Source organism: Emys orbicularis, chromosome 11 (assembly GCF_028017835.1).
Source record: "Emys orbicularis isolate rEmyOrb1 chromosome 11, rEmyOrb1.hap1, whole genome shotgun sequence".
Lineage (NCBI taxonomy): Eukaryota > Metazoa > Chordata > Testudines > Emydidae > Emys > Emys orbicularis.
In genome coordinates this window covers 64,581,262-64,597,508 of record NC_088693.1, presented here as the reverse complement: position 1 = coordinate 64,597,508, position 16,247 = coordinate 64,581,262, and the positions used below count along the sequence as shown (strand labels likewise).

The 16,247-nt window shown below is 43.0% G+C and overlaps 1 protein-coding gene across 1 annotated transcript in view; it reads left to right on the top strand.

Moving 5' to 3' along the window:
- KANSL1L (KAT8 regulatory NSL complex subunit 1 like) overlaps positions 1-14,474 on the top strand; it is a 93,367-nt gene extending 78,893 nt beyond the window's left edge. The window contains exons 10-15 of the mRNA XM_065412998.1: positions 399-523; positions 4,834-4,958; positions 5,857-5,911; positions 12,573-12,685; positions 13,383-13,563; positions 14,226-14,474. Coding sequence (XP_065269070.1) covers positions 399-523; positions 4,834-4,958; positions 5,857-5,911; positions 12,573-12,685; positions 13,383-13,563; positions 14,226-14,474 — 848 coding nt within the window. The remainder of the gene's footprint in view (positions 1-398; positions 524-4,833; positions 4,959-5,856; positions 5,912-12,572; positions 12,686-13,382; positions 13,564-14,225) is intronic.
- Positions 14,475-16,247: the final 1,773 nt, after the last annotated feature.

Sequence of the window (16,247 nt, the reverse complement as noted above, 5' to 3'; positions counted from 1 at the left end):
GCTATGTGATATATAGCCCAGTCAGGGAAGGCTACACTCTCTATTCAGGTGATGTCCAAGTTTATTCCCACAAACCTGATTATTGTTGGTTGTATGTAGTCTGGTAGCTTCTGTAAAGGATGCAGGATCTGACACAATGAGGCTGCTTCCGAGAGGGAGTTACCCCCTTGAACTAGAGAGACCGTTTTTGTGGGACAATAGTGATGGAGGTGAATTTGTGATGGATAGAGCCGTGTAAGTGATTATTTTACAGCTGGTTGTTAGGTGTTCATGAAATCTCCAAGTGTTCAGCTGTGGGCTTTCAGAAAAGGCCTCATTTGCTACTACGTGGGAAATATTTTTAATGTAATAGACTAAAAAAAATCCTATTTTTCCCCCCCAAAATCTTTTTGTGGCAGGAGAAAGTAACAGTAGGTTTGAAGCTTTTTCCTTTCAACATGCAGAACCAGAATCCCATAATGATTTTACTGCCGTGACCCATGTCAATCTGATGTCTAGATCTACCCAAAACGCATCATCACAGGTAAACGAAAAATGAATATATTGATGGATTAAGTAAAACATCACCAGAGAGTTGTGCAAATTAGTAAATAAAAAATATAAGCCTTTCACATTGTACTTTGCTTTACGCAGTTTTACACATGCCTAGTTAGAGTGAGATTACTAGTCTGTATTGGGAAGGGCATGTTCTAAAACAGGGGTCGGCAATTTAAGGCTTCGCGTGCCAGTAATACATTTTAACGCTTTTTAGAAGGTCTCTCTATAAGTCTATAATATATAACCAAACTACTGTTATATGTAAAGTAAACAAGGTTTTCAAAATGTTTCAGAAGCTTTATTTAAAATTAAATTAAAATGCAGATCTTATCAGTTTAGTGTGATCCTTGCCCTTGCTTTTCCTTGCTGAGTTTTCCAATGTCTGGCACGTATTTGGATACTTTAAGCTGCACACAGGCTTCTGAGTGATCAGTTGTTAACCGGCTCCGAGAGGGACAGAGGACAGATTTCATGTGTGAAAATACCTGTTCACACAGGTATGAGGATCCAAATGTTGAAAGCATTGCAAACGCAATTTTCTTCAAACAGTTAAATTTCACTGGCAGGGACGTCCAGCAGGTCAGAATAGAGGCCCCATGCTCTCTCTCGGTAGCTTCAAGTGCACTCCACAGATCCACAAACTTTGATGTCCACAGTTCTGAGCTTTTTAACTGAATAAGCTGCATTTCGAAATCTTCAACACCTATCCACTGAAATACAGACAAATCCAAGTCGCTTTCGTTGAACTTTTCAGGTTTAATTAGAAAAGAAAGCATTGGGCCAAATCTTGAAATCTGTCAGAAAATTCTGATTCCAGTTCTTGCATGTACTTTCCAATCTCATCGACACTGACAGTGCAACGTGTCGATAGCTCTTTTATGTGTTGGAAGTAGCGGAAAATAGAAGTTTGAATATCCCTGGAAAAAACTGCTAGTTTCACAACAAATGCTTTCCAGGCTTCATAAAGATCCAGAACTGTTTGCCCTGCACCCTGGAGACAGAGGTTGAGTTCGTTTAGATGAGCAGTGATATCAGTTAGGAACATGAGCTTACACAGCCATTTGTCATCATCCAGTTCGGGGTAGTTTTGTTCTTTTTCTGACAAAAAGGCCTTGATTGCCTCAAAACAGTTTACAAAGCGCACCAAAACCTTGCCACGACTTAGCCACCGAATGTTGCTGTGAAGTGGGATGTCGTTATAAACACTGTCCATCTCTTCTAGCAGTGCTTGAAACTGTCTGTGAGTCAAAGCAGATCGAGCAACAAGGAAATTCACAATTCGCACCACTGTATTCATCACATTATTAAGCTCTGAATTAGAAATTTTTGCACTCAGGTTTTCTTGATGGATGATGCAGTGAAATTTGACTGTCGGGCGGCCAATTTGATCTTCAAGTAACTTTACAAATCCCTTCTGTTTTCCAACCATGGCAGGAGCACCATCTGTTGTCACACAAAATATTTTTCTGCTGTCAACTCCTTGTTCTTCAAAATGGTTTACAAAACTTTCCAGTATATCTTCCCCCTTTGTTGTGCCATGCAGGGGTTTTAGGCAACAATGTTCCTCTTGGATTTCATCGGAAGCACAATATCTTGCAACAATTGCCAAACGTGGAACGTCATTTATATCCACGCTCTCATCAACTGCAACACTAAACACTGCTGTGTCTTTCAATGCAGTCGTCTGCTTTTCCTTAATGTTTTCTGCCATTTCACTTATGCGTCTCTCAACTGTCCTGGCAGAGATGGGCAGTTCTTTTATTCTAGATATGATTGTATCTTTATTTGGCAAATCATTGAACAAAATTTCCGAACTGCTGAGAAAAACTTTTTATATATCCCCCATCTGTAAACGGCTTTCTGTTTTTTGCAGTGCACGGTGCAATCTTGTAACTTCCTTCTGTAGCTTGATTTTTACTTACACTTAAGCTTTTAAAAACACTGCTTTGCTTCTCATAGGCTGCTACTGCCTTTTTGATTGATTCAGTCTTGTCTGCTTCATCAAGAAAGGTTTTCTCGTGCTTCATTTCAAAATGTCGTCTAACACTTGATGTGCGACAAACAACACCTTCATAACAGAAAGCACAAATAGCACGGTCCTTCTTTTCAATAAATCCAAATGCATCTGTCCAAGCAGGCTGAAATGATCGGACATCTAGCTTTGCTTTCTTAGGAGCTGCCATTTTGTCAAATGTTCCCTTCAACTCTCAGTGGGAAAAAACATGGCGATAGAAGGCAGGCACAAGGTCCAAAGCAGTGTGGTCTAAGATAAGCAATTTTAAGATGGGGGTGCTGAGCTGCACCCCCTCTTGCCTGGTGTGCAACCCTCACTGTCCCAGGCTGGGGACAGTGGGCCACAGCAGGGAGGCTGAAGAGGACTGATCCAAGGCCAGGAGCAGAGCCCAGGGTGGCCTGCTGGGACTCCAGGCTGGAAAGCAGGCTGAGCAGCGGCTGGAAACCAAGATTGGCAGCAGAGGTGAGTGGAGTAGGTGGCTGGTAGGCCTGAGCAGGGCTGTAGGCCTGGACCCTGTCTGCAAGAGAGCCTCCAACCGGAAGCAAGGTGAGTGGAGCTGTGCGGTAGGGACCCCTGCTGGCGAGGGGCCAGCAGCCGGAACCCCAGAGCAGCGACTGGCTTAGCCCGTGGCCACTCTGGGGTTTCTGCCCCCAGCTCTTGCCGGCTGAGGTCTCAGCCTGCTGCCAGCCTGGGGTTCCTTCACCCAGGCCGGCAGAGGGTGCTGAGTGGGACCAGCGGCGGGACCCAGCTGGCAAGGGGCCAGCAGCGGGAACCCCAGAGTGTCGGCGAGCTGAGCAGCTCAGCCCGACCCCCGCTCTGGGGTTTTGGCTGCAGGCTCCTGCCAGCTGGGGTCTCAGCCCGCTGCCAGCCTGGGGTTCCTTCCCCCCAGGCCAGCAGCAGGTGCTGAGTTGGATCGGCGGTGGGTCCCCGGCTGGCAGGAGGCCAGCAGCAGGAACTCCAGAGCGGCGGCAGGCTGAGCCGCTCACCCCGCGCCACGTGCCGGGAAAAATCGGCTCACGTGCCAACTTTGGCACGCGTGCCGTAGGTTGCTGACCCCTGTTCTAAAACATAGAAATGCATTCTCAAAGACAAGTATTTCGCAGACCATGAATTAGTTTATCAGTGAGAACTTGTTAAAAAACTCTGCATTTAAAACTAATGAAATGCATTATGATTTAAGTCCCACCCGAAACTGTGACTGGAGGCTTTTATAATGCCGCCTCCTGATGGATCTACACAATATTGGCTGGCAATGTAAATACAGTTGTGGTACTTTATCCTGTTGCATCTTGATTTACCAAACCATGACTATCTCAAACTCCTATTTACTGAACTACTAGCAAAGCCTCTGGGAAAGTGGTGGTGACATCCGGGCCCCACTGAAATCAATGCCAAACTTCCCATTTATTAGAGTGACAGAATTTCACCCTAGAAGTCTTCAGGTTTCAGTGCTTTGGAACTTTGGAGTTCTGTAAGACAGAAATATGAAGACTTACAGTTTACAAATACTGTACCTGATAATTGAAACCTAAGTGATGTTCCCTACGCAGTTTCGGTAATGCGAATTCTATTGAATTTCTTTCCTTGACTGAGTCTTTTACACATCTGCATCTAGTGGGAACTTCTTTCCTTTACCAGATTGAATGAAAGTGATTTATTCTGAAACAGGCTTTTTCAGCTGAAAACAGAAAGCTCTATAATTTAGATTTAATCATGTTTTAAACCCAAACCACCTACTGTAATCCCGAAAAGTCAGTCCACACACGAGAGAAGAGGTTGGATAGCCCCAAAGAGGAAAATTCTGAGAAGTTCAGCATCCTCTTATCCCTACAAAGGGATTTCTGCAGATTTCCAGACAAATATTTTCCATCTAGATTGCTCTACATTGATAAATTCATTTCATATACTGCATTTAGGCTCTGACCTCTTGGAATTCTTATTTTTATCGAGTACAAGAACATCTGCGTAGTGGTCAGGTTATAGGTTAGTAGATTTATTCTAGAATGCCTTCAGAACATTATGAAAAATATAGCTATTAAGAATGGGATTGTCAACAGTGTTACTCAGCATTAACTGTAATTGTGAAAAACTTCCATTGACTTCAATGGGAATACAGTTAGTCCAAAACTGAGTACTTTTGAAAACGTCATTCTAAAAAGTCACTCTGCGTTTGTCTATCTGTTAAAAGTACAAAACAATTGTTTAGTTTTATTGTCTTGTAGTTAACATGCAGCTATTATCATTAAGCTAATGACTCTTCTGTATTATTAATTGTTATACAGCATAACTCTAGACGGAGACTGAGAAGTGAGAGCTCCTATGATATAGACAACATTGTTATTCCTATGTCACTGGTTGCTCCCTCTAAATTGGAGAAGCTGCAATACAAAGAAATCCTTACTCCAAGGTATGCTCATTTCCCCCTCTTTGCACCCCACTGATATTTTTTTCTGTTTTCATAAATGTTCCTCCTCTTCCCCCCCCCCTCCCCCATTGCATGAAAGAACCCCCCAGCAATGGGGAAGATTGACTGACAATCCAGGGGAAATGGTCACACTGCACACAGAATGGTGTCTGATGCACAGAGTAAGCAGACTGTAAAAATAAAGAGGAATGTTTTTCTCTCATCTTAATTCTAGTACTCATTGCAGACACAAATGTGTGTTTTAAGAAGATTATCTTTCTCTAAGTAGTTAATTGGAGATTATCTTTTTTTTAATGTCTTAGTTCAGCAGAAAAAAGCAACCTCCCAATAACATGCACAGAAAAACACATACCTATACATTTTTTAAAACATTCCGATTTTATTAATTGAATTTAACTTTTTCATGTAGCATAACCCCATTATTTCTGATATCTGGTTCTCTAAACTTGTTTAAAAAACACAGATCCTTTGATTCTTGGAACAGCTTAAACAAGTTTTTGTTAAACTAAATAACGAGTGTCATTTAAACTAGCAATGCCTAGTCCTTTTATCTGCAAATCTTTGACTGTGTTTCAGGTTTTGGCTGGTTTTATTTAAAGGCTTAAAATAATATTAACAGGACAATGTTAAGGAGCTCAGATTCTGTATTTTTTTTAAAGAAAGATTTTCTAGAACCTAATGTTAGAAGACACGTTTTCATGATTTTTATTTAAATTAAAATCATTTTTCTTAAATATTGACATTCCCTTACAAAAATTGTAGCGTAAGTACTGCAGCATTGTGCTATTTAATGAGAACAGGATAATCTCATTCCACTGCTGAAGTGATAAAACATTCAATTTGGCTAATCCTGTATTAACTACCCTTCTCCGATTTGTAGCTGGAGAGTTGTTGAACTTCATCCTCTGGGGCGATCTCATGTAAATGAAGAAGAGGTAAGCTACATTTTAATGAAACCAAGAGTTTAATACATGGTTTATCAATGTATGTTTTCAAACTTACCAGTGACTACTGAAGTTGTAAAAATAAGCTGATTGTACTAACTATGAATGTAAAAACATTCATAGAATCATAGGGTTGGAAGGGACCTCAGGAGGTCATCTAGTCCAACCCCCTGCTCAAAGCAGGACCAATCCCCAGACAGATTTTTGCCCCAGATCCCTAAATGGCCCCCGCAAGGATTGAATTTACAACCCTGGGTTTAGCAGGCCAATGCTCAAACCACTGAGCTATCCCTGTGAACACGTGTTTTATATACTTGTTTTGTCAGATGTCTCTTCTCCCATCCTACCAACCTCTTAGTAGCAACACTAATGGGTGATGGCAAGATGAATCTCCATTAGGAAGCAAGGAGATGAAAGAATCGGGAGTCAGTGCTAGTATATAAGCAGCAGCCTACCCACATCCTAGAAACAGGAAGCATGGGCCTCTAGCTTCTTGCACCCTGATTCTTTTTTCTTTTCCTTTTAGCCCTAAGATTAAAAGGATAAGAGGAAGGAGAAAAATAGGTTATGAAAGAACACATGGAGAGTTGAGGCAACTAAGGTTTTCTATCTCAGAACCTGCACCTTTTTAGGCAAGGCTCTAGCACCCCAGGGCCCAGCCAGTGATTCAGCAGCAAGCCCCTTCTACCAACCTCCTTCCCCAATCGCTGCCATTCTCTTTCCGAGGACTGGTACACTGGAGATCCAGTGGGAAACCCTCTTCAGGGAGTGGGTAATCAGGTGGCTCTCCAGGTTTGCTAGCAGCCCCACTTCCTCTGCATTGTCTACAAGCAGCACCAGAAAGCCAACTCCTTAGGCTTGTAGCAGCTTAGCAGGTATTTTTGTCTCTTTTTTTTTGGTGGAGGCCACTAGGTTTTTTCAGCCCCATCTCCGTTTGCCTACTCCTCGCCTCGTAGTTTGGTTTTCCATTGGTGGGAGGGATCCATTTCTCCTTCCAGCTTCCTATCTGAAGCAGTGCAGCCTGCAGCACTCTCCTCAGCAAACCATGAACAATTTCTTCATCACCCACTGCTATTGTTCCTTCAGGAGCATGGGTCAGCCGGCCTCTTTCATGGCACCCCCTGGGCTTATTGGTTTGGGGAGCTTTCTTTCCCTCGAGCAGGCATGCAGGGCATTTCCCAGATCCATTCTCTACTCTGTGCTTCCTCCTCCTCCCCATGTTTAAACTATTGTTGTATGTAAAGTAAATAAGGTTTTTAAAATGATTAAGAAGCTTCATTTAAAATTAAATTAAAATGCAGAGCCCCCCGGACCGGTGGCCAGGACCCGGACAGTGTGAGTGCCACTGAAAATCAGCACACATGCCATAGGTTGCCTACCCCTGTTCTATAGTCTCCACAGACAAGGCGGCCAACCTTTCCCTTTGCAGTGCCCACTAGGTCCTAGCTGTTGATTTCACTCATTTGGCATTGTATTCTGGGCTCTAAAGAAGGAGACTGTCTCCATCCTAGTGTCCCCTTCTCTTAACCTACCTGGTGAGATTCTTAGTTTTCTTACAGATTCTACCTAGGCTGCCTTCTTCCTGTTTAATGCTGCCTTTGATAGGCTCATAGATTTAGAAGGAACCCCCTCACTTGCTACAGCAGCTGCTATATTTGTGTTTGGAGCAGGAAGGCTGCATTTAGTACATCACAGACCTTTCCTACAAGGGTATTAAGCTGTTTGGAAAACAGCTAGGTAAGGGTAACTAAAGGAGCACTTCTTGCTCAAGAATCTGCTCCCTCAGAACTCTTATCCCTCCTCTTCCTTCTCTAGAACCTGGTATCAAGGAGAAAAAAATTCCCACAGCCATTGACTTCCCTCTTCAGGATGCTAAGGAACACGCTCTTCACTCAGAACCTTCTTCTGCAAAACTTGTTGAGTTTTGATGCGGCCTCCAGGGTGATGGCTACAGGGTTGGCCATGAGAAGGGGCTCTTGGCTCCAAGTTTCAGGTCTGGCATACGAGGTCCAGAAGACCATTCAGGACCTCCCCTTTGAGGGTGTGACTCTTGTTTTCCAAAAAGACGGATAAAAGGCTTCATAGCCTAAAACAGTGGTCTCCAAAGTGGGGTGCGCGCACCACAGGGGGTGCACAAGAGGATCCATCGGGGTGCGCCACCGGAGCAGCGCCGCTTCCCCCCCCCCCCCCCCAGCAGTTCGGCCGGGAGTCCGAGCAGCTTTTTTATTGTTGTTGTTTTTTGCTTCAACAGTTCGGCCGGGAGCAGGGGGTGCGAGCTCAAAAGTTTTTACTGACGGGGTGCGCGATCAAAAAAGTTTGGAGACCACTGGCCTAAAAGACTCAAGAGCCATCCTCAAATGGCTGGACCTCCATACTCCCACTGTGCAGCGGAAACACTTCAGACCACAACCTCCTCCGTGGTTCTACCAACAGCAGAACCGACAGGACAGTTCCTGGAGGAGGAATTGGAGCAGTAGGAAGAGGCTGCACCTGTCCTCAGGCCAGGGCTCTGGCCAATCCAAGCCACCTCCCGGTCCCAAATCGGCCTTTTGAAGGTGCGGTCGAGGATGGCACACCAGAACAAGAACTGGATCTACTCCACTTTACCTTTTCATCCCGACTATCCCCTTTCTACCGTGCATGGTCCCGTATCACTTCGGACCGCTGGGTGTGGCGCACGGTAGAGAGAGGATACTCCATCCAATTCTGTGCCCTCCCCCCTTTCCATCCCCCTTCCCTGTCCCTCTTCAGGGACCTCTCACGGGCAACTCCTTATACTGGAGGTGCACTCGCTCCTTTCGCTAGGGGCAGTGGAAGAGGTTCCTCAAGAGCAGAAGGGCAAGGGTTTCCTATTCCCAGTATTTCCTAATACCGAAAGCCAAAGGCGGGCTCAGGCCCATCCTAGACCTGCAAGAACTCAACAAGTTTGTGAAGAAGCTCAAGTTCTGCATGGTCTCTTTGGCCTTCATCATCCCTTCATTGGATCCAGGAGACTGGTATGCCGCCCTTGACTTGGACGCATACTTTCACATAGCAATAATTCTGCCCCACAAAAAATACCTCAGGTTTGTGGTGAACAACCACCAATATCAGTTCACAGTCTTCCCGTTCAGCGGCACCTCGTGTGTTCACCAAGTGCACGGTAGTCGTGGCCGTGTTCCTGCGCAGGTGGCAGGTACAGGTGTTCCCGTGCCTCGACAACTGGCTCATCAAGGGCTGCTCCAGAGCTCAAGTGGAGGCACAGGTCGACTTCATAAGGGTAATGTTCGACAATCTGGGCCTTCTTCTGAATGAGGGGAAATCAACGTTGTCTCCAGTTCAGCGGATAGAATTTATAGGGACAGTGCTTGACTCGACCCAGGCCAGGGCGTACCTCCCGGAAGTGAGGTTCCAGGCCTTTGGCAATATCATTCGAGGTCTCAGGCAGTTCCCCACTACCAGAGCAAGGAATTGCCTGAAACTTCTAGGACACATGGCAGCCTGTACCTATGTGGTGCACTTGGACTTTGGCATTTTCAGTCATGGCTAGCATCGGGGTATTGGCCAGCCCGAGACAATTTGGACAAGGTTGTAACCCTGCCTCGCCAGGTTCTTGACTCCCTTCTGTGGTGGCTCAACCCACAGGTAGTATGTGCAGGGATTCCCTTCTCCAGCCCTCAGCCGTCTCTCTCCCTAGTGACGGACGCATCAGCACTGGGCTGGGGAGCACATCTGGGAGACCTCAGAACTCAAGACCTCTGGTCTCAGGCAGAGCTCGCTCTCCACATCAATGTCAGAGCTGAGAGCGGTGCGCCTGGCATGCCAGACTTTCCACATCCACTTATCAGCCAGCTTTGCAAGCATGCGCATTAGGGCCTAACTCAAAGCCCAGTAAAGCTAATGGGAGTCTTTCCACTGAAGTCTGTGGACTTTGGATCAGGTTCTAGGTCCCCAGCAGCAGCTCACAGTGAAGCTGTGGAGTGCTGTGTTCAGATAGATTTATCACAGAATAACACAGCTGCGATAGTTTGTGTTCACATCTAACAGTTACAAACTCCCTCATCCATTTTGTAAAATCATGTACCTAACCCTGTTGCAGCAAAAACCACGTGGCTGTGTGCTGTCTGTTGTAGGGTATTACCAGGGTCCAATGTGCTCTTTGGCAAAACTTAACCTAAAATTTGTGGTTAGCTCCCCCGGGCTTTGTCTACACTACAGACCTTACAGCGGCACAGCTGTACCGCTAAAGCTACACTGCTGTAAGGTCTCCCGTGTACCCGCTCTATGCCGGAGGGGGAGAGTTCTCCCGCCAGCATAATTAAATCACCCCAACGAGTGTCTCCTGCCAACAAAGCGCTGTTCACACTGGCTTGTCGTTGAAACTTATGTCGGGCAGGGAGGTGGGTTTTTTTCCACACCCCTGATTGACAAAAGTTTTACCGACAAAAGTGCTACGGCCGACAAAGCCTCATTTCCATGGCAGCTGACTGAAGATTCTGCAGCACCTTCAGGCACACTTACAAAATTGAATATTGTATTGAATTAACTAGGAAAATGAACAGTGTCATTAATGTAACATCCATTGTTGTTTAAAAACAAGGTGTGGCCATAGCATCCGTCTGCTCTCACCATCCCAAGGTGCTCAAGTGAATTTTTGGGCCATTGGCAACCAGAGTACATTACAGCAGTCCTGAACCTGTTCTGAACTCTATGCCAGAGAGCGGGCCTGTGGAGAACTGGTCCTCGGGTGTCTTGAGGAGGGCAAAACACAGCTCCTTTGTGTGCATATCCTTGTTCTTCTCAGCTGTGACTGAGCAGCAACCTCAATTTTCAGTGTTCTGCGGAAGAAGTAAGAGTCAGACTGTCTCAAAGTGCAGGGCAGATCTGGTGTCTGGATCCAGAGGGCTTCACTTAGCAGCCTGGGTCTCGTGCTTAACTGAGCAACCAAAATTCTCATGAGCTTGGATCTAAGCATCTTGCTGGAGTTCTGGAAACCATTCACTAAGAAATCTTTTGCGTTGAAATGGTGACTATATTTTCTGCTGGGTTTCTAGTAGGAATGTGGCATTTCACCTTTCCCCCAGGGCCTTTCATTTTAGAATGTTTTTTATTCTTAATGAGGTCATACTTACATTACTCCATGCTCAAAGCACATTGCTGCTTCCCACTCCTGCAGCATGAGTATCTTTTTTTTTTTTTTTTCCCATGCACCCTTCTGTGAAACATTAGCTTAGAGTTGTTGCATTCCTTTATAACTCTCTGGGCTCCTGGAACTTGCCAAGATATATTTGACTCCCTCTTCAAGCAATTTTGGTCTGTTCTAAACATCGTTTTTCTGGTTGCAGATATGGTAACCATCGGTCTGAGCAAAATCTAAGCCCTTATGGCCCATCCTCCATTTAAACTATTTCACAAAGATAACGTTGTGTTGTATCTTCACCTCAACTTTTTGCTCCACTCCTCTGAAAGCTTCATAGTATGCCTGCTCAGGCCAGACTTTAAAATCTGGATAGGTCCAAGCCTTCTAGGAAATCATCTCAGCTGCTCATATTTGGTAAGACATCCCAGGCAGTCTCTGTTCAGAGACTGTTTAAATCGGATACATATGATAGGCTAAACTTACAAGGCTATGAGTAAGCAGGAGTTCCAGTGCTGAGAGAATTAAGGGTTCTTTTGGTAGTGCTCGGTGTGCCTTTCCCTCTCCCCTTTGCCATGTCTCCCTAACAGATTTGTAAGTCTGCTGCACAAAGTTCAGCTTATCCAGCACTGTTCTTTCAAATGGGAAGCCCGACTGAAGGATGAAACACTGTTTTCTCAAGTCTTTTTTCAGCTAAGCACTTCCAAGCCCTTCTCCTGAACACTGCTGCTGTTCATTGTTCTCTGCGGAGGCAATTTTTGAAGAATGGAACTTGCTTATTAGTAACTGGAATTTTCCAAATGTATTGCCTCTGCATATCTACACACTGCACCTCATCCCCAGACTTCTGTTGAGTCTTGGATGCTGAAGTAGAGAGGAATTCAGACCAGCTGGAGACACTGGCTTTTTATAACCTTGAGTAGAATTCTTGGGGTCATGGTTAATGCTCAACAGTTAACTTCATAAAATAGCCCGGGAACTTTTTTTAAGGATACTATTACCTGAGGATCTACATGCTTAACTCTTAAAAACTAGATTTGCTGTGCTACTTTAGAACCAAAATGCAAAAGAAACTGACAGTTTACATCTCTGAAGGAAAATGTAGTTGCTCTTAAGTGCTATAGTTCACTTCTGTGTCCTGCCCTGGAAGAGACACAAGTGTGCATCCACAAATGTAGTACGTCTCCTGTTTACTTGACTTACAAGTAAGTAACCTTCCTCTTGCTTTTCAATCTAGTGTAGTCCTTGATTATTTCCATGGGGTGAAAATAATTCTTATATCAACTTGGGATCCCCCCCTTCCAAACGTGTAAATTAGCAGGCTAAAAAGTTGTTGTATCATATAGCCGTACTTTTCTGTCATATTTTAACATAAACACATAGTTTACTATACCTTTGTACCCTCCAGTGCACATTCGATACTTTTTGTTGTGCGTGTGACACAGATTCCCCACATGACTGTATATAAAACCATTGTTTTCATCTTTAGTGATGCTTGTAATCATGGCAGCAGCCATCTCTCATTTATAATTACAGATTGAAGATCTGTCAGATGAACTTTTTTCTTCACGTCATGCAAAATATGAAGAGAGAGAGAAAGCAAGGTGGTCGTTGTGGGAACAGAGCCGATGGCCCAGAAGAAATAGCAGGCAGGTGTATTGTCATAAATGGAGGACTCTTACAGAATCATTGGGCTTTTCTGTTGGTAACACAGCAACTTTTAGAAATCCTATCAATAGAATGAAGCATCTTTGAAAATGAGAGTATTCCTCATCAAATAGTTTACCATGTACGGTATCATGCATATTTAATGTATTGCTTGAAAAGGAAAACTATATAGCTTTAAATCTTAGGAATTTAAAGAAAATCTAGGTTATTGGGATATTAGTGAATAAAATCTTAACATTTTCTGAACCCATCCCACTTCTGCTGTTCGTTGCAGTGCTCAGTAATTATTGCCTTAGTCAAATGAATAGGGTGTCACTTCTCACTCAGTAATCTCCGATTTAGATGAAAGAATGGGGTGTCACTTCTGTGGATCTAAGACTGAAAGTAATTGCATTCAGAGACCCACTTCAAGTACTGGATTCTGTTAAGTTTGAACTTTCAAAAAAATGTTGTCAAAGATATAAAAATGTATTTAAATATTTTATACCAAGGTCAGCTTTGCTTTAGAGTTCTGTTTTCAGGTTTTCTTTACTTCTAAGCATATAAATAAGAAGCCATTATTAAAAACTTAGAGTAGTGCCTTTTTTCCTCTTTTTAAAAAAAATTGGAATTGTTTCCAGTCACTTGACAGAGCAGTTATTAAACAAAAGCTTATTTTCTCATTTTGTCTTGTACTAGACCGTATAGCAAAAATGCTGAAGGACAGGAGGGCCAAGATCCAGTACTGAAAGAAAACCATCGCAACTCATGTGTCTCACTGCGTTGTGCTGCTAAAGCTGCTTCTGAGCTTACTTCAGAAATCCACAGTTCTGTATGTTTAAGGGTCCCACAGCCTTCAAAGGAAAACCAAGAAGCAAAGGTATGATGGTTTTTAGTAAGTAAGGGCCTGATCCAGTGCCCAGAGTTTCCCTGACTTCAATGGGTCTTGGATCAGGCTCTGAAGTTGCAAATGTAAGTGTTCTCATCTCTAATGTTTGGATTGCGTTTAAAGCTTCTGCAAATTACCAGATTGAGATCACTTCCAAATGAAGTCCTCGATTTGTCACCAGAACAGGAACAGCACAGGCAAAACTTTCACTAGTGGGTCAAAATGTCTCAGCCTTGGAGATGAGAGAGTAGCAGGCTCTCTATTGATACGTTCTGTAGCTTTTTTTCAGAGGATGCCAACATGTGTTCCAAATAGTACTGATTGTGATGGTAATAGATGTTCTTAACAGTAGAAAATAGAGGATTCCTTTTTTACGTCCCTTGCCTCTTACATTGTAACTGCATTGTTTAACCTTGGAAACAATGTTGGGATACAACTTATTTAAAAGATTCTATACAAAATGAAGTTGTGCTGTATTAAGCCAAGCTACATTGAAAATTGGTACCCAGCAGAATGGTATTCTTCCCTGTAGCTGAAGAACCCTGCAAGCAGTGTAAAGAACAAGACTCATTTGTTACTTGATAACAGAATCATTCTGCACATAGCTAATCAGGACCCCTCTTTCCTCCCCTCCCCCCTTTGACTCCTTTCAGTCTGAGCTGTGGGAACTTCGGGTTTTTCCGTTAAAGGATGAAGACATAGAAACCTTACGGTGCCAAGACCAAATAACAAATCAGACTGAAAGTTCAAGTGCAGCTTTCCACAGTGACTCCCTCTGCACTTCATGTACTCCCATCACTTTGCCAAACAATGGCCATCCACCAAGAAAACAATCCACAGAAGAGCTGGAAGACTGCAAAAGTCTTTTCCTGGGACTCTGCAGCACAAGAAAACACAGGTGACAGGGAATAATGTGGTTCATTAAGAAAGCCGATTAAGATGGAGAAAAGTATAAGGTAAAATCTCTGTTGTTCACACAAGAAATGACAGCACAATTCAAATACTGTACATTAGCAACATATAATATATTTTCTTTCTTGCTTTGTAACAGGCAGGATAAAATCCCAAACGCAACACTTTCTTCTTCCCGAACCACAAGAGAAACTAATTCTTTCGAGCTGGAAGTCTAGTATTCCCTGTTCTGAAAGTGGGCACACCTAAATAGCTGGCACGGTTTACTGCTTTCTGTTGTCATCTTGCCACGTTCTTTAATATTCTTCCTTTTTTTCTTTCAAATGTGTTTATGGTTCTGATGGATTCTGGGACAGCAGAACACACTTTATTCCTTTAAACAAACAACTTCAAAACACAGAAAAACTACTTGAAAAGACAGTGAGGAGGAGGGGGTAATTTCAAATTGTTTCCTTTGGTGGCATGAGCATGTGGCAAATACCTGCCTTGTCTGAAATCCCTTGAATATTTAAGTACCAGTAGTTTTTAAATGACACTTTCAGAAGCCTTATATTTGGCTTAAAATGAGTCACTCATTCAACTCTATTGTTAGTTTCACGCAGAAATCCTCAAACACTAACACACAAATATACCACTATATTTCCATAGTTGATTTCTCTACTATATGAAAGGTAGACAGTTTTCTATTTCAGTCACATGGGGAGCAGAGAAGCCTAGGAGTGGTGAGGAAACAAAGATTGAATTAAATGAAGATGCAGCTCTGAATTTCATTTTGGATTATCAGATATTTGGAGACCTAACTTGTAGACTTGCAGTAGCTAATGCTGCTTATAACTGTGTGCTGTGTATCTTACCAACAATTATAGTTGTTACGATTTCTAAGCAATACCTTGCAAGGTTCTACCAAGTATGCAAAAGCAGAGTGACTAACCAGAAAGGAAAACATTGTTAATAAGGACATCAGAAGGGCTTAAAAAAAACCTTTCATAATGTTTCTAAATACAGATTGATTTTTAAATTCCCAGCCATTACACTCTAAGAAAATAAAAGCAAATTGTTTAAACTCATACATTCTGAATTACAGTATTTAGAATTTATCTGCATCCTCAAGTGATGCTAATAGAAGACGACGCATACAAGAATTGACGATATAGCAGTATTCTTGTAGCAGAACAATAATTTGACACCAGTAGCACGTATGTATAAACCACTGTCAGCAGGAAGTTTTTCTGTGTACAACAGTTGAAGGCAACTATATAGGAGTCTCTGTTCTTGTACAAATTTTTTCCTCAGCTTGTAATATCCAATACTGACAGATGACCCGTTAGTAGTGTCAAACTTAAATTGTTTCCTGTCAGATTGACTGGAAATATATGCTGGACCTCAGAAAAAAGTTCAGTCAAGTTTCAACACTACTGCCTATGCTACATTGTAGTTTATTGCACATTCTGATTTATTTTAAATCCTTTTTTTAACACTGGTTTGTCCAGCAAATTAAACTCAAATTTTGCCTCAATGTCTGATACAATAATCTTCAATGCAAGGTTTTTTAAATTAAAAGTTATTTCCATACAATGTGTATAGTCTGAATTTGATTAGCAATAGAAGTACTTAGATTCCCTTCACAGGTCTGTAACATCAAATTAGTGGTATGTGCCTTTAAGAGCTGAAGACCTGTATGGTCTTTTAATGGCTTTGTGGGAGCCACAAAGTAGTAAGGGTACAAAGCCTTGCTGTTGCATTTGTTAATGTTGCATAACTAA